Source organism: Heterostelium album, assembly GCF_000004825.1.
Source record: "Heterostelium album PN500 unplaced genomic scaffold PPL_scaffold3, whole genome shotgun sequence".
NCBI lineage: Eukaryota > Evosea > Eumycetozoa > Acytosteliales > Acytosteliaceae > Heterostelium > Heterostelium album.
The window spans coordinates 647379-665053 of NW_008805065.1; the positions used below are offsets into that span (position 1 = coordinate 647379).

At 30.4% G+C, this 17675-nt stretch overlaps 7 protein-coding genes across 7 annotated transcripts; 4 read left to right on the plus strand and 3 right to left on the minus strand.

The window, feature by feature from the left end:
• Window positions 1–424: 424 nt before the first annotated feature.
• On the plus strand, window positions 425–2022 carry PPL_02825 (uncharacterized protein; the record flags this gene model as incomplete). Its single annotated transcript, XM_020573803.1, has 5 exons — window positions 425–473; window positions 549–890; window positions 955–1311; window positions 1367–1675; window positions 1739–2022. 5 exons carry the CDS (start codon window positions 425–427, stop codon window positions 2020–2022), a joined length of 1341 nt encoding a protein of 446 aa, XP_020435875.1.
• A 56-nt stretch (window positions 2023–2078) lies between these two features.
• PPL_02826 (calcium-binding EGF-like domain-containing protein) lies at window positions 2079–5374 on the plus strand (the record flags this gene model as incomplete). Its single annotated transcript, XM_020573804.1, has 5 exons — window positions 2079–2409; window positions 2468–2824; window positions 2881–3297; window positions 3333–4951; window positions 5354–5374. The coding sequence occupies 5 exons, from the start codon at window positions 2079–2081 to the stop codon at window positions 5372–5374; spliced, it is 2745 nt and encodes a 914-aa protein (XP_020435876.1).
• A 65-nt stretch (window positions 5375–5439) lies between these two features.
• PPL_02827 (glycosyl hydrolase family chitinase) lies at window positions 5440–6939 on the minus strand (the record flags this gene model as incomplete). Its single annotated transcript, XM_020573805.1, has 1 exon — window positions 5440–6939. One exon carries the CDS (start codon window positions 6937–6939, stop codon window positions 5440–5442), a length of 1500 nt encoding a protein of 499 aa, XP_020435877.1.
• Window positions 6940–7480: 541 nt separating this feature from the next.
• PPL_02828 (uncharacterized protein) lies at window positions 7481–9305 on the plus strand (the record flags this gene model as incomplete). The annotated part of the gene is made up of 3 exons (XM_020573806.1): window positions 7481–7791; window positions 7864–8749; window positions 9261–9305. The coding sequence occupies 3 exons, from the start codon at window positions 7481–7483 to the stop codon at window positions 9303–9305; spliced, it is 1242 nt and encodes a 413-aa protein (XP_020435878.1).
• A 947-nt stretch (window positions 9306–10252) lies between these two features.
• Window positions 10253–10615, plus strand: PPL_02829 (uncharacterized protein; the record flags this gene model as incomplete). Its single annotated transcript, XM_020573807.1, has 1 exon — window positions 10253–10615. The coding sequence occupies one exon, from the start codon at window positions 10253–10255 to the stop codon at window positions 10613–10615; it is 363 nt and encodes a 120-aa protein (XP_020435879.1).
• A 209-nt stretch (window positions 10616–10824) lies between these two features.
• On the minus strand, window positions 10825–12747 carry PPL_02830 (uncharacterized protein; the record flags this gene model as incomplete). The annotated part of the gene is made up of 8 exons (XM_020573808.1): window positions 10825–10932; window positions 10953–11105; window positions 11146–11465; window positions 11531–11845; window positions 11910–11999; window positions 12114–12179; window positions 12240–12677; window positions 12720–12747. The coding sequence occupies 8 exons, from the start codon at window positions 12745–12747 to the stop codon at window positions 10825–10827; spliced, it is 1518 nt and encodes a 505-aa protein (XP_020435880.1).
• A 294-nt stretch (window positions 12748–13041) lies between these two features.
• PPL_02831 (calcium-binding EGF-like domain-containing protein) lies at window positions 13042–17667 on the minus strand (the record flags this gene model as incomplete). The annotated part of the gene is made up of 9 exons (XM_020573809.1): window positions 13042–13931; window positions 13996–14856; window positions 14922–15305; window positions 15367–15699; window positions 15775–16056; window positions 16157–16438; window positions 16505–17140; window positions 17207–17536; window positions 17613–17667. The coding sequence occupies 9 exons, from the start codon at window positions 17665–17667 to the stop codon at window positions 13042–13044; spliced, it is 4053 nt and encodes a 1350-aa protein (XP_020435881.1).
• Between the last annotated feature and the right edge of the window lie 8 nt (window positions 17668–17675).

A 17675-nucleotide genomic window follows, 5' to 3' on the forward strand; every position in this document is an offset into this window, starting at 1 on the left:
AATTAGTTTCACAAAAAAAAAAAAACGAAAGATTTAGATATTTCGAAAAATTAATTAATATCATGTTGGTGTGAAAGTCAACCACTTGTTTTTTTTTTAAATACCTCTTATGATCCTAATTTTTAACAAAAAAAGTGGTATTCATTATGCGGATCCCATTGTTTATTTTTGATTGGTTTTTTGCAAAACTGTTTTTTTCGAATCATTGCAAAACGTCAAATTAGTCCCACACCGGTTTTTAAAAAAAGTGTAAATCGCATTAAAATTTGATCTAAGATTTTCAACCTTGGAAAAGATATACAAGATATTAAGTTTGATATTTAATTTTAAAACCAAACTCTAAATAGGATAAACAATTCTATCTTTTAATCCAATCCTCAAAGAAAAGAATCAAGTCATTTTTTAAAAATCATTTAATTCAAAGATGAATAATTTATATATTAAAATTTTTATTCTATTTCAATTATTTTATTGTATGTAGATTAAAAAAAAAAAAAAAAAAAGTTTAATTAAAAAAATATCTAATAAATTTTTATTTTTATTTTTAGTTTGTTCATCACAAGATATTCAGATTGTAAATAAAGTAGGTAGACCCTTTATGTATGGTACTTATAGAGGATGTACATCGATTGTTAGTATAATTTTATCCTATGATAAACAAATATTGCCAGCTGATTTTTCATGGCCAAATGCAACAACCACAGGTCAGATGAACCCAAGTATCTTTACTTTAAATTCGAGTATTGTCGATAACCAAAATCAAGTTTTTGATATAACCTATTCAGTTCCAGAAGCTGGAGGTACCATATTAGATATTCTCATTTCAAGGGGTTCAGATCCAACTTTCAAAAGTGCATACTTCCAATTAGACCCAAGTTATAATTGTATATGTAAGAATTTGTAAAACTATAACTACTTAATTTCAAAAAGTATCAAACTAATTGGATATAACAGTATTCTCAGAGGAACAATTGAATACAATCAAAATAGGTGAATCCATTTTTGATCCCATACTCAGTTTTCAGACAAATGTTTTTGTATTTAATATTACTACTCAATGGCTTGAGGCAGCTAACCAACCATCCATTGGATGTGATACAGATTTTCCTTCCAAATTTATTTGCCAAATTCCACGTGTTACAGGAGATTCTTCCAATATTGTCTCTACTTTGATTTATACTCAAGCATCACTTACCATGACATTCCCAGATACTTTTAATATTATTTTTACTGTTAGCTATTTGGGATCGACTTCGAGTAGTACACCTATTACAAAACAATTTTTAGTTAAAAATGATTTCCCAAAGAATTGTAAGTACTATGTTTTTTTAAACAAAATACTTTATTAATTTATTTTTAAATTTAGTGGGTAAAACTACCAAATTGATTGAAAATAAGATATATCCTGTACCAAATTCCACCTATGTGCAAAATTTCCTAGCTGCTACACCTTCGTACACTTATATTGATACCTATGGAGCTGATCTTGACTCTTATGCTACTCTTTCATATCTAGATTTGGTTCCATACCCTATGATTTATTTGGCTGGAAATTCAACTCAAAAAACATATTTTGTGACTGCACCTATTTATCCTTATATAGTTTATGACTATATATGCGATACAACCTGTGTTAGAAATAGTGAACAACAAATATCAATCCAATCATATCCAAGTAAGTTAAAAACCCAATTTTTTTAAATTAAGTGGAAATATTTAATTTTTTTTGTCAAAATAGGTTATACAGGTGTTTATTCAAATGTGACACTTAATAATGATACAATGACCAATTCATATTTCTTCGAGAGTATTGGAGAAGTACCTTATTTGACAACAAGTTTACAAAGTAAAATATCATCTACTATCAATCCAATTCCAATTGATTATCCATTTGGTATCATCAATCAAACCAGTATTGGTTACACATCAATTTCAGATTATTCAATTGTAGGACAATACTCTTTTGTTGTTATAGATAAGACAACAAGCATAGTACTCGCAAACGATGGTAAGAATCATTAAAATTAACAAAATTTATCTGTTATTAACTTTAAAGAAAAGTTTCTTATGGAAATGAAATGGAATTGAAAATTAGTGAACTTGAAGTTGTTTTTACAACTCAATATTCATTATTATATAGATTTAGAGCTGCCTATAAAGATGGTATTCGTAGTATAAAATTGTTCGGAACACCACAAGGTTTGATTACAGTAGCCAATCTTGTATCAGGTGATTCATTTGATGGATACTACGAATATCAATTCAATACAATCTTAGGAAATAATCTAAATCCTAATATTATATCTTTCTCTTTAAATTATCAATCATATACCAATTTTTACAAAACTCTGGCTAGTGGTGCATTGTATGATGATAAATTGGATTATGTACCTTATATCAAGAATTTTTGTAAGTTTAAAATTATTTTAATTTAATATTCATTATTTCTAATTAAAAATATTTGCAGACCAATTTAGTCCAATGAATTTTACATACTTTGCATTTGAAAAGAATAGTATTGATATGGGTGCTGGTGGAGATGTATTGAACACGCTCTGGTTCTCATTGAACGATAACGATCCAACATTAAATCCGATGTTGGACACTGGACTGTTCTATAATCTTGATTCTTATCAAGATAAGTTTTTGTTTTATGGTGAATATGTTTCGGAAAAGGATATGTATAAGATTGACTTTATCGTCTATCAAAATACACTTCCTGGAAACTTTAGTTATACTTTATTATCACCAACTTCCAAATTTTCTTCAAATCATATTTCATCTTTAATTGGGTCCAATGCAACTTTTAAAATAATTAATTCAAGTAAGTAAGATATAATTTAATCCTAACGAATATTTATTAATATTTATCTACTATAGATGGTGATTTTATTAGACCAATTCTCAAAGAATTAGTTTCAAACCTTGGAAATAACATCAATGTTCAAACTGGAAATACTATGACAATTGGATGGAATCTCCGAATCACCGATTATCCAAATGGATTCCTGAATGGAACAATTGAGATTGTATCAGAGAAGGATTTAGAACCAATTTTCATCATGTTCAACGAAACTTCAAGAATCAGAGGTGACAAATACGATGGTGTTTATCAAGTGAATTTCACAATCGATGGAGATACTTGTAGATCTCAAACTTTTGTTATTTCAAAACTTCAACTTTTCGATCTATATCCATTTGTTAAGATGGATTCATTTTACAATTCATTTTCTTCAGCATTTGATATTGTAGGTACTCAATATGAAAAAGATATGAATATCACAATCAATTGTCAAGGTATGATCAATTTTTATTATTTTTTTTTTCAATAGTGAAACTAATAATTTTTATTCTTCAAACAGATATTCCTGATTCCAATCCACCAAAGTTAGAAACATTATCATTCACCAAATCGATTGATGTTGGATCAAGTAATAGAATATTTGAAGCAACATTCTCGATTTCCGATGTTGGTTCAGGAATTTCACTTCGACATAATCCATATATTTATATTTTAACAAATGATGCAATTTGGTTCAAAGTTCCATCCCAGAGACTAAATTATACATCAACTTTGGCATTCTACAATGCAACAGCAGAATTACCATGGGGATTCGGACAAACTAAATTGGTTGTATCTATTTATGGAATCGTTGATAATTATTTGAATATGAATGGATATTCAACTCAGAATTTGAAGGATGCTGGTTATGAATATACGATTATCAGAACTCAAACTTTTACAGATCCAATCATTGAAAGTTGTTCACAAATTACAAAGAAAGGTGGATCAATCTTCCTTTACGGTCACAATTTTGGAGTGGAAAATACACCATATAGTTTAAGTGTTGATTATCGAAATGGAAGTAATTGGGTTGTAGTTAATCCGACAAAGAAGTATGCTTCTTTGATACAAGTTGATATATCACCATTCACTTCAGATTATATTCAAGTAAAGATCCAAGTTAATTCCGTGCAATCAAATATCTTGATTATCTATCCAATGATTAGAACATTGGCACCACCAAATCCGACAACTACACCAAATCCAACAGAAACCCCAAAACCAACAGTCACACCATCACCAAATCCAAAACTTTGTCCAGGAGAACCAGTTTGTAATAATCAAGGTGAATGTTTATCAAACGGTTGTAAATGTAATGCTCCATGGTATGGTCCATCTTGTTCATCGAAAGTCAGTCCAACACCAATTCCACCACCTGCTGAGAATCCATCAACAGAATTCAATGTAACCAATCCAAGCAATCCAGATCAACTGATCACTGCTAAAATAAGTGTGGTATCATTGTTGGAATTAAACTCTGAATTTAATACAATTAATCGATTTGTATTCAACAAATGGAATCTCAGTTCAGTTGTTTCCAATGATGACAAGACATCCTACAGTTATTATTCATATTTAAATGGAAGAAATACAATTGTCAACACAACAATCGATTTCTTCAAGAAGGAATCAAACATCACTTTTGCAGGTGGTGTTATCAACATTGTTCCATTCACAATCAAATTCACAGTTGATATCGATCATTTCGATTTCGTTGACAAACTTTCATTGATGCAAATCGTCATGGAGGCAACTGTCACCACGTCAGACTCTGGTGCTTGTTCATCAAAGTTCATTGGTGAAGAATCTAATGACAATGTTCAATGGGTGAAGATGAACATCAATGACAACTCATTGTATGGTAGATTCTTAGATCGTGCGCTAGTTGACGACACCATCGTCACATCAAAGAACGTTATAATCGAAAATGACTCTAGTGATTCATACAATTCAGTGACATCAAAGATCGGTATTATCATTCCATACTATGAGAACAACGCGATTATAGACCCTGATTTCTCATCGTTGGTCGATTCCAACTACGATGGACCAAGCAAGACATGCAAAAAGAAAGGATTGTCAACTGGTGCAATCGTTGCTATTGCTGTAAGTTGTGGTGCTTTTGGATGTGCATTAATTGTTGGTTCTATCATCTTCATTAGAAGGAAAATAAAATTCAACAAACAAAGTAAAATAATGAAAAACAAACTAGAATCTTTAAAAAATCAAAACTAATAAAAATTAAATCAATAAAAAATTTAAATTTAATATAAAACAAAGTAGATTAAGTTGTTCGTTAACAAAACAAAACTGGCTCCCAACCACTTTCGCCTGCATTAAATTTAAAAAAAATGTAAAAATTAGTTGTGGTGTTTTTGTCTGTGCATTAATTGTTGGTTCTATCATCTACTTCAAAAGAAGAATTAAATTAGGAATTACGATTAAACTAGAAAAGTTAAGAGGGAAATAAATTAATCGATAAATAATCATATTTTTTTTTTTTTTTAGATTTATTTCACATTCAAATAGATAATAAACAGAATTATTAATTTTATTTAATAATTAATTAACAATATAAAAGTAAACATTATAGTTTAAAGAGTGTCTTTACCCTGTAAATATAAAGAAGTCATATCAATGACTCTGTTGTAATCGGTTTGACATCCGAATCCTTCTCTGGCGGCATTCACTAAAAGTCCACGACCTTGGTCAATTGCATGAGTGAAGAGACCACCAAGTCCATTTGTCTTGACATACTCTGCTTTCGATCTAACGGATCTTGGAGTGTCGAACGAGATGAACACCTTTGTGGTTGGATTGTACAAAAAGTCTGCATCAGCAACGGTATCAGTGTAGAGAATGTAACCATTTCTACCGGTTTGATTCTCGAAATCCATGAAGTTGTACATCATATCAGCGTATTCAATGACACCAACCTCGAACATTCCAATTGGATTGGCATTCTTGTCGTAGGATCCAGACAATGGGCTGACCTTTTCGATGGTTGCACCGGCTGCAGCTCTACCGAATCCGGCATATCCAATGAATATCTGCTTGGCTGGAATGTCCAAAGACAAAAGATGTTCGACCGCTTCCTCAATGGAGTAAGAGGAACCCATATACTTGTTCAAGTTTGTTTGGTGAATGAGAGATTCCGAATATCCTGAACCAAAGAAGTGGAACGATTCAACGTATAAACCGTGTACACCAGCTTTGATCAATCCTTGAACATCGATCTTCTTCAAATAGTCGACACGCGATGGAAGTTTAATATTGATAACAACATCGGAACGTTTCTTGGAATCAAACTTCTTTCTTAGCTCTGAGATCAAAAGGATGAAGTTGGCAGAATCACAGTCATCGTAGGTGTTGGCTCTGTCACCTTGGGAAGATGGATAGTCCCATGACAAATCGAGATGATTCAACATTTCGAAACGAGAATAGATATCCATGATACCATCGATAAAAGCAGCACGATTGTTAGCATCCATTGCCATATAGTGGAATGCTTGGGACATCGACCAACCACCAACAACAATGGAGAGTATCAAGTTTGGATTCTTCTCCTTCATGAGACGCAAACCACCGAGAACTCCTTGAGCAGAAGCTTGGTCATAGTGATTACGAGCGTCGTCAACACTATTTTTAAAACCAACGTTTCTTCCGGTGAGAACACTTCCATAGGAATCGGTAAAAGTTGGTGACCATTTTAGAGTGACTCCAAATTGGTTGGCAGCTTCGATGATTTCGACCGCTCTCTTTCCAGTGTCACCCAAGATACCAACTTCAGCAACTGTAATCTTGTCATATGCATCTGGCTTGACAAGAGTAAAGTCATATCCACGACCGGCACGTGAAACATCCTTGTTTCCATCCAAACGGTCATCGTATTGGCTAGCACTGGAACAGCAACCGGCGACAATGAAATCACTCTTGGAGTAGGCATTGTAGACCGGCTTCATCACTCTGGCAGAGGTATAGCTAAGCTTATCAGTGGCATCCTTGGCGGCATTGAATCCAGTAGCTTTGTAAGTTTCAAGAGTCAACTGGTCATCTTGAACCAATTTGCTTTGGTTTGTTTGATTAATATTCATTTATGTATTTGTTTTTTTTTTTATAGAGATAATTAAATGTTTCTTTTTATTTTGAAATTATAATTCTAAAATATTAAGCTTAAATACTTTTTTCATGGCTATCAACCAATTAATTTAAAGTAGACATCTTATCTAAAAAGAGAGAAATTTGAAAAATTGATTGTTTTTCTCTTTTTGTTATGATATTTATTTGTACTACACAAAAATAAACTGATAAATTTGTTTAATTTCATTTTATCCTTCCCCCAAAAAATGAAAAAAATTTTGCATAGCTTTTGTGTGCATATTAACCAAAGATAAGAAAACAATATCTTTGTGATCAACAAAAAATTTTACTAGAAAAGACACTCTGACTCGTGCACTTTTTTTTTTTTTAAATCTATTTTGTAAACTTAATAGTTTAAAATATTTAGTTAACAAATAAACCAAAGTTCACAAAACAAAATGAATAATCAAACATTCACAAATTATCATAGAGATGAATTGAAAAAAATTAAAAAAAGATCAACTACTTAAGATTTGTTTAGATAATAATATAATAATGAAAAAAAGTAGCAACAAAACATTAATAATAGATGATATTATCAATATCAAAGGAGAAATAGATCGTTTACAAAAGAAATTGGTGGATGACAATCCTTCAAATCAATTTCATCGAGGTCATGTTGAATATAAACTACCAGTGTTGATCATCACAAAGATACTTGAGTTAACTTGGATGCAAGCGACCTCTGACCGCATCACCCCTATATCTTCATACCGACAAGCATTACAACTGACATTAATCAACAAACAATTCTTTGGTATCGTCAGTAAGATGTTCAATAATGTCAGACTTCGTTCAAAAGAAAAGTAAGTACAATAACAATGATTATTGTTTAACTTTCATAATTCATTGTTATTAAACATTATTTGCCTTATTAGAAGTAGATCTTCACCTTCACTCATTGGAAATGATCTTAAAGATAGACTTACCAGTGTATGGTGTCCAATTAAACATATTGTAAAACTACAAGTTGGAATACTCATTTTTGAAGAGTTAATGAAACAAAACTCTGCTCATCTCACTCATATTCTATCAACTGTTGAAAAATTGAATGTTGTGCGTGAAACTAAAATCGGAAATATAAAAGAGAACTGCCTAAAAACTTTTGTAAACATCGCCACCAATCTTCGCTCGCTCTGTCTCTATCGTTTAAAAGTGGAACCTTCACACCTGATTGTAATCTGTTCAATTAAATCACTTAGAAAGATAGATATTTCCCACACTTTTAGTGACATACCTGATTTTATCACAACCCTATGCAATGGTTTACCTTTCTTAGAATCTATCAAATCGGGATATTTTCATGTCACAGATATTCCAAAGTCGTGTCGTTCAAGAATTAAAAAGATTGGAGTTAAATTGGGGGAGACCGAAGAAACCAAAACTGATGAAACCTTTGAATTTCCAAATCTCCAAAAGCTATCCGTCTATATCTACTCCCGTCCCGTTTTCTTTAAATATTTCTCACAATCCAATATCACACATCTATCTCTATTTTTAAATAATCAATTAGAATTCGATCAATGGATAGCAATCATCATAGAATTAAAGTGTCTGGTCACTCTCGAGGATTTAATGTATCATCGTCAATCAGATCGCTATTTTATATACAAACTTAAATCGATTATACTACCAGCAACACTATCTCGAATCATCATTCCCTCCAACACCGATGAAGTCTTTAGAGCAAACAACTATTTGATTGATATTGGATTTCAATATTCCAGAGATCTTGATCATTCAGATATCCACATTAGAAGAATGGTTTTTAATAAATTAACAATTTAATACAAAGAAATAATAATAAGTAGAAAATAATAATTTAATCAATGTTTAAAATAAAAACAAATCTTATTGTGATTAATTCATTATAAAACCCTGTAGGATATATGTATTCTTTATTTCTCTGAAGTTATTAAAAAAACTACAAAAAATACTAGACACTTTTAAAACGCCACAAATAAAATTGTGTCTATTATTTTCAAACAGACTTTTCACTAGTATAGTTTTATCCAAATCTTACTCTGTCTTTATTTTATTTTTTTTGAATATTGTTAAAAAGGTGGTTACTATAAAGATTGATAAATCTATTGTAATCAACAATATAAAATTAAGAAACGAAATATTATTACTATTTTGAATATTGTTATAAACATAGTTGTTTTAACTATAGTTATTAATATTATTGATCTAATTAATACAAATATATAGATATAAAAATTAATTGAAAATATAACTGTAAATATTAATAGTTTAATATATTTTTGTGTAACAGTTAAATAGATGTAAATATAAAGGTGAAATCACAATAAACACTTAAAAAGGTGTTATATTTACAGATAGCATCTATGTCTGTATTGAAAGAAATTTTTAAAAAATGAAATGGTGGTGTCATGTTTTTTTTTTTTGACAACGTTTGTGCATATGTCCTACGTGGTAAAAAATTCCACTTTCCAAAACTGATCATGTGCAAATAAATAAACGTGGTAAAATGATTTGTGAATTTTTCACCCAAAAAAATGATTAACCTAAAAGTAATTTCTTTCATTTGACTAATTTATGCCAATTCATATAAATATTTTACAAATTGATCAATAAGAAAACTATCTAAATCAGACCAAAAATGGAAGCATTAATTCTAGATATTTATCAAAGAGCCTTTGGATATGACTTATAGGCCTACTCTTAATCAAAGAAGCAATGATCACACCAAACATTCACATATCATTAAAAATAAACAATAAAACAGTGACTGCTTATCATCACTGTCACCATCAAATTTCGTTCAAAACACACAACTTGATTTGTATCTCAGTCAAGCCCAAGAATGAGTGTAATACCTTGCAATTATAGTATAAGCACTGCTGTTTATTGGGGATCAAAAAATCAAAACACAGTTTATGAAAAATTTTTATTAACAAACCTATTGTCAAAGATCATCAGACACTCATTCTCAGAGTTGAAGTTAACAATAATTATATCATAGACTCCCACAAATTAGGTGAAACATCACAGGTTTTGAGAAAAATGTTTCGTAATATTCTCAAAATATCATCCACACTAAATATTATTGGATTCTTGTGGTGTTTTGTGTTCTCAAAAAGTATTTAAAATGTGATGATTCAGCTTTATAAATCATTATTCAAATTACCAATTAAACAACAACAACAACAATTATATATTTGTAAAATTCATATTCTGTACAAATACAATTAGTTTATATCTCTTTTATTACCTCTTATATATCTATAAATCAACTTTTAAAAAATGTCATTACCAGAATTTATCTCAAGTTGGTCCCAAATCTCCAACAAAGAAGATTTCATGTTCCAACTCAATGATGCCGATGAAAATCAACTTACAGTAGTTTACTTTGGTCAACCAAATTGTATTGCTTGCGATTTGGTCAAAGATTTTATGAGAGCCTTACCAGGTAGATACCCTAATGCAGTTTTCTTCCAAGTTCCATTTGGTTCCTCAGTTACTGTTGATTGTATGTGGGCCAATGATGTCGCAATCTATCCATTCGTAAAGGTCTTCAAGAATTTTACCACAGTTCAAAATCATATGGGTTACGTTACTGGCTCTGGTACTACTATGATCGATAATTTAATCAAGAAATACTATTAGGAATAATAATAGACTTATCACAATCACAAATTTATAATAAAATAAACTTTAAAAACCCTTTGGCATTTATAATTCACCACAAATATAACATGCACAGTTGTTGGAGACGTCGTTGAATTGTGATAGTAACGTCATAATGTAATAATATAGTGATGTTATAATAATAAATAGTTTATGTATTTAAATATGGTTGTGAAATATAATGAATTTTATGAATTGTTTATTGAGTTCTTGTTGCGCTTATATAATCTTATTAACTTGTCGGTTAGGCAATTGTCGGTTGATTGACATCTTGGAACTACGATTCCAACAGATTCCTATTTGAAACGATATCAACTGTTCCATATAAGAATCCATTCGGTGAATCTTCAATAGTCAGATTCCAATTTAAAAATCCATATAACTTGATAGATGAACCTGCTATCAACTTAGTTAGCAATGGTTTCATAATGTCATTTGCTAATTGTAAAGATGTCAGTAAATTTGATATCTAATAATATAAATAAAATATACATTCCTGTGCTGATTACCTTTAGACTTGCAAAACCACCAAACTTGGATCGTAAATCACTCGATTGAATATAAAATCCTGATAATCCAATTGTATAATAGAAATCTCCAGAAATTACCAATGGTGGTACAGTGAAATTGATTGAATAGCTTTGTATATATGGGTCAAATATACCTTTGAATACATTTGAATTACCAAAATCGATTGTTGGAATTAAATCTGGATTTTGTTGAGTTGTTGAAAAAACCACTGAATTATTGATTGGTAAATAATTTAAATTGTAGTTCATGATTCTGTTGGTAAAATTAATAGTTTGAATGGTAGTTAAATCAAATGTTTCTATAAATAAAATTAATTTTGTTAAAAAAAAAAAAAAAATACCAATTTAAATTTTTATACAATACCATTTTTATCAAACTTTAACTCGGATGGTAACACTGAGAAATCAGAGTTGTATGCTTGAGAATAGTATAACACTGAATTAAATCCAGAACTATCGGTGAATACCATTTGATATCCAAATTGGAAATATTGTGTTTGAACTTCCATTTCAAATACTCCATTGATTCTGCTACCAGAAATCAACTTTGGATTGATAACTTCACCAATGAAAACAACTGCCAAAGGATAAACCGAGGTTATAGTAATACGAAGTAACTGTGTTGTTGGTGAAACTTTGATAGATTCTATCTTGTTAAATGTGATCGGTTGTTTTGGTACTATTAAAAAACAATTTTAATAAATTAATATATATGTTTATTGAAATTAATAATTGATAGTTACCTGAAGATGTTATAGGAAATTTAAGGAGATTGGAAGAAGAAAGTTTTCCTGATACACCACCTCCATAAATTTCTGATCTTTGAATAGAAACTATACTGGTATGTATCACTATTCATTCTGAGTGTTGGATAAATTAAAGATGGCCATTTATAGAATAATATTGATTGACAATTGAAAATGAGAAATCCCATTTATCTAAAACACTTTGACTCACATTGAATCCGAGCTGTGGACCAATGCTATAGGTAATCAATCCTAATGGTAAACTAACTAATGAGAAGATAAAGTTTAGTTACAGATCAAAAACAATTGAAAAAATAAAATTTTTACTTGGATTAATAGTATAATTAAGGAAAATATTTAGCTGATTCGGATTTGTTCCAACAAAATATGCATCTGAAGGCTCCATACCACTGATGTATTGAAAGACTGTAATATTAGAATTATTGGGTGGATCAAAATAGGATTTGATTTGTTTAAATATTTGGAATGGTGAGCTATAAATATTAGGATAATCCATCGGTTTATCTTCCAATTTAAAAATTCGAAGTATTTTTCTTAGATCAGCCATTTGGGAGTAGGATTTCATTAGTGGGGTAGCTGCTTTTGTTGGATAAGTAGATATCCCAAAACCCTTATTGATAAAAGGTAATGTGAAGAGATTATCTATTTCTAAATTAGACGGATCTTGACCATTATAGTATTGAATCTGTACGCCTATAGAAGTAGATGAGTCTATCGGACCAAGTGGAATCTTTGCTATCCTTGCTATATATAATCGACTGTTTCCCAATATTGGAATCATCTTACAATTCTTGTTGAGAGCTACACAACCCATATTCACTTTAAATTGATTGTAATTAATGCCATTCGGAAGATTAAGAACCTCAACCGGATATGTGGTTACCATCGGAAGCAATCACACTTGAAAATTTCGATGTTGGTTATAGTATTCTCTATAATCAGATGTAACGAGGAGAAGAAAAAATGTTTGTTTATTTATTACCTATAAAAACACACAAAAATGAAAAATAAATATATAACATTTTTGTTTGTATCTTTTTTAATGTATTTTAGTATGTTTTTTAAAAAAAAAGATTTGTTTGATAGATAAATATTTATTTATTTTTTTTTAATTTTTATCCATTGCTTTTAGTTTATTTTCGATTGCTCTATTCTGGGATCTCGTCTTTTTTCTTTTGTATAGCAGCATTGAAGTTCCTACAATCAAAGTAATGAAAACAACAGCACCAACTACAATTCCAGCAATAGCACCATTACTGAGCTTTTTGGATTTTGATGAACAAAGTTCGTTGGTTGAATCACCATCGACATCGATAAGATTCGAAAAATCAGGATCAATTTTAACATTACGATCATAGTTTGGAATGGTGATTCCAACACTGATCTCTCTGAATTGCGATGTGTCTGTTGTGTTGTTGTTTGTGGTACTGTTTTCATTGTCGACAATGTTGTTTGTGATATTTGTGAATCTATCATCCACCATTGCAAACGATAAGAATCTTCCATATAAACTTGTTTTGTCGATATTCATCTTGATCCATGCAACATTGTCACCATTTGAACCAAGTTGTTTCGACGAGCATGAATCACCGTTTGAATTCTGAATCAATGCACTCATCACAATCTGGAGATAATTTGTCTTCATGAGGAATGAATACGATGAAATATCCAAAGTATATTTGATTGATGACTTTTGAACTTTGATTGTTTGTCCTCCAAATTGAATATCGGTTTCATTGATAAAGAATTCGATTGTGACATTGATTGTTGTTGTTGTTCCTGGTAATATTCCAGTATAAAAGTAAGTTGGGTTTGATGTTTTTGTTGTTAGATCTGTGAAATCCCAACTATCGACATTGTTTCTCTTGACAATATTCATTGTATCATCCAATTCTCTGATCTCTCCAATTTTAATACTTGAAAAGATTGTACTGTCTGTAATATTGATACCTGTCGATGGATCTGGTTGTGGAGTAGGTGTTGGAATGATAATAATTTCTAAAAATTATTTAAAGAAAAAAGTTAGTATTGAGAGTTTTTTAGATAACCAAATAATAGTTACCAGAATTACATGATGGTCCTGTCCATGGTTTCTGACAAACACATCCACTCTCAAGACATTGTCCTCTATTACTACAATTGTTTGGACAAACTGTATCTGACGGTTTTGGTGTTGATGTTACTGGTGGAGTTTGTGTTACGGTTGGTGTAGGTGTGGGTGTTATATCTGGTAATATCATACTCGATCCATTAGGAAAGATCTTGATGATATTTGATTGAGTCATATCAACTTGAACTTGCATATAAAAATATGGAATATCATTTAATGATGGGATTCTATTGTTCAATTGTATAATAGATCCAGAGAAGAAATCGAATTGAATATATTGCCATTCACCATCATCACCATATTTGATCAATGTTTGGAATTGTTTGGAATCTAAACCAAATGAATTTCCATAAAGTGTTATTGATCCACCTGAATTTGAAATATTGCTTGCTGATTGAATATATGGTTGATTGGTGGTAAAATATCTACTGATGTTGTAAATGAAATTTGATTGTTTCAAGTCATCGGTCACATATCCATTGATATTGAAATTATTGTCAACCAATCCATAAACTGAAATAAAAATATTGTCGAAACCATATCCAAATGGTATTTGGACACTTCCAGAAAATACAGCAAATGTTTTGTTAACATTGTTTGATAGTTGTGTTTCTATATAGATTGGATTGCTGTATTCAGAAGATAAAACAATGACTGGTGTATTACTAATCGATAGTCCTGTGGAAAGAGAAACTTCGCCATCACTAACCGATATTTGGAAACTAACATTTCGATTGAGTGACCCAACATCAATACTTCTTGGTTGAACTGAAAAACTTGAAATAAATGGTGGAGTGTCATCGATAAGAACGGCTGTTGTTTAGAGAAAATTTGTTAAAATTTTCACATTTGAATAGTTAAATCAAAATTAATCTTACTTTGACATGTAGCTTTGATTTCAAGCTGATATTCATCACTATCATATATTTCTATTAATTGATCGGGAATTTCATAGGTATTGATATTAGACCGGTCATATAGGCGAAGATTGGCAAGTCTGAAGGTCTGCTCACAGCAACTTGAAGTATTGTATTGGTAATTAATTTGGTAAACACCATAGAAATTGTTTCCTGAAACTAAACTAGAGTTGGTGAAAGTAATTGATATTGGCTTGGGGTTCTTATTTGATATGATATCAACTGTTCCATATAAGAATCCATTTTGGGTATCCTCAATGGATAGATTCCAATTTAAATATCCATATAACTTGATAGCTGGACCCGCTTGTAAATTAATCAAAGTTGGTTTCATTGTATCATTTGCTAAAAATAAAAAAGTAAATAAATTGGATTTTTTTGAATTTCTAAAAAATATAGGACTTACTTGAACTAGATACTTTTAAGTTTGCCAATTCACCAAACTTTGTTCTTAAATCACTTGATTGTATTGAAAATCCTGATAATCCAAGAGTATAGGGTAAATCTAAATAAATAACCAATGGCGGGATTGTGAAATTAATAGAATAAAGTTGAATACTTTGATCATAGAATCCATTGAAAAAATATGAACCTCCAAAATCGATTGTTGGAATTAAATTTGGATTTTGTTGGGTTGTTGAAAACACCACTGAATTATTGATTGGTAAATAACTAAAATTGAAATTCATGATTGTGTTGGTAAAATTAATAGTTTGAATGGTAGTTAAATCAAATGTTTCTAGAAAAAAAAAAAAAATTATTATTTTTGTTAAAACATAAAATAAAATATTAATGTAAAATTTTTATACAATACCATTTTTATCAAACTTTAACTCGGATGGTAACACTGAGAAATCAGAGTTGTATGCTTGAGAATAGTATAACACTGAATTAAATCCAGAACTATCGGTGAATACCATTTGATATCCGAATTGTAAATATTTTGTTTGAACTTCCATTTCAAACACTCCTTTCTTTCTGTCACCTGAAATCAACTTTGGATTGATAACCTCACCGATGTAAACTACCACCAATGGATAGAATGTGGTTATATTAATACGAAGTAACTGTGTTGTTGGTGAAACTTTGATAAATTCTATCTTGTTAAAAACATTAGTATGTTTTACATCTAATTGTTATAATTGAAATGATTAGTTTGTGTTGTTTAATTAAATTGGTTATAAAATTTATATTACTGTTTGATAATATAAAAGAGTCGTAGGAATTAGAAGAAGTAAGCTTTCCTGTGACTGTTCCGGAGAAATCAACCGGTCTAGGAACTGAAACTCTATAATTAAATGCACCTCTGTTGTCTGAAAATATTGGATAGATTAAAGATGGCCATTTATATTGAATAGTATAATATTGATTCTGCATTGAAAATGAGAAATCCCATTTATCTACAACTGTTTGAGTTACATTATATGTCAGTAGTGCTGGTTCAATAGTACATGAAATCGGTTCCACCGGTAGTAAAACTAAAAAAGAAATGAAAATCGATTAATTAAACTGTATACAGAAATAAATCAATAAAGAATAGTTACTTGGTGATTGCACGTAGTCAAGGTACAACTTGGAAAAAGTAGCTTCGGTAACCAAGTATCCACTTGATGGAGCTGAATCACTAATTACCATTAATATAGCTATGTTCTTATTAGAGTCTGTAGAATAGTAGGATCTAATTCTTCGGAATGCTTGGTATGGTGTGTTAAAGTAGGTAGGATAAGCTATTTCCACTTTCTCAGCTGCATAGATTAGGATCACCTTTCTTAGGTTATTTTGTTGAGTATATGTTTTCATTGTTGCTGCAGTATTGTTTCGTGGATATGAAGCCAATGAACTGCTAATGAAATCGTATGGCCGTCTGAAGAGATTGTCAAATGAATAGATGTGTGCAGTTTGATCAGTATAAAATTTAATATTGGCACTCATCGTTACACCACCTGCATTCTGGCTAACTGGAAAATTACTAATCGTTAAAGAAAAGAGATTTCCGTTTCCAACGACCGAACCAATTGAGCAAACTCTGTAGGGGGTAGTGCAGCTTACAAAATTATCGAATTGACCATAAACAATTCCACGAGGAAGAGTTTCAACTTCAACATAGTATTTAAGATATCCTTTCTGATCGATTATAGATGAAGCATTAGAGATAGATCTAAAGTTAAAATCGGAAATGTCTTAAAAAAGAGAGATCTTGGTATTATTATTAAAAATATTTGAAGATTTACTTTTAATCAACTTACAATTACAAGTGATATTAATGATTGGATACAAAGCTGAAGTAAGACCAGCTTTTTCAAAATATAAATTAAATTGGGTGGTAGAACTGTTCGATTTGATTTTGACAAGAAATGAAATTACTTGATTAGTTAAAAGATTGTTGGAAATTATAGTTGCATTTCCAAATGTGATGGCTGTGTCGTTGAAAATGAAATCGCCTGGATCTAGTAGAACCGGTGCTAAAAACATTGCTGAGAATGGAATCAAACATGTTTTATCATCTGTATTGGTGACGTGTGGTTGTAAATCTGTTATTTGTTTTAGAATAGGTTTTGTTTGTCCATTTGTTAAATCTGCAAATTTAATAAATTAAAATTAAAAAAACAATCAATAATAAATTTTTAAAAAACATTGCTTATCAAAACATACCTGTTTTTATACATATAAAGATACATAGAAATAAAAAGAAATATTTAACTATCATTATTTGTT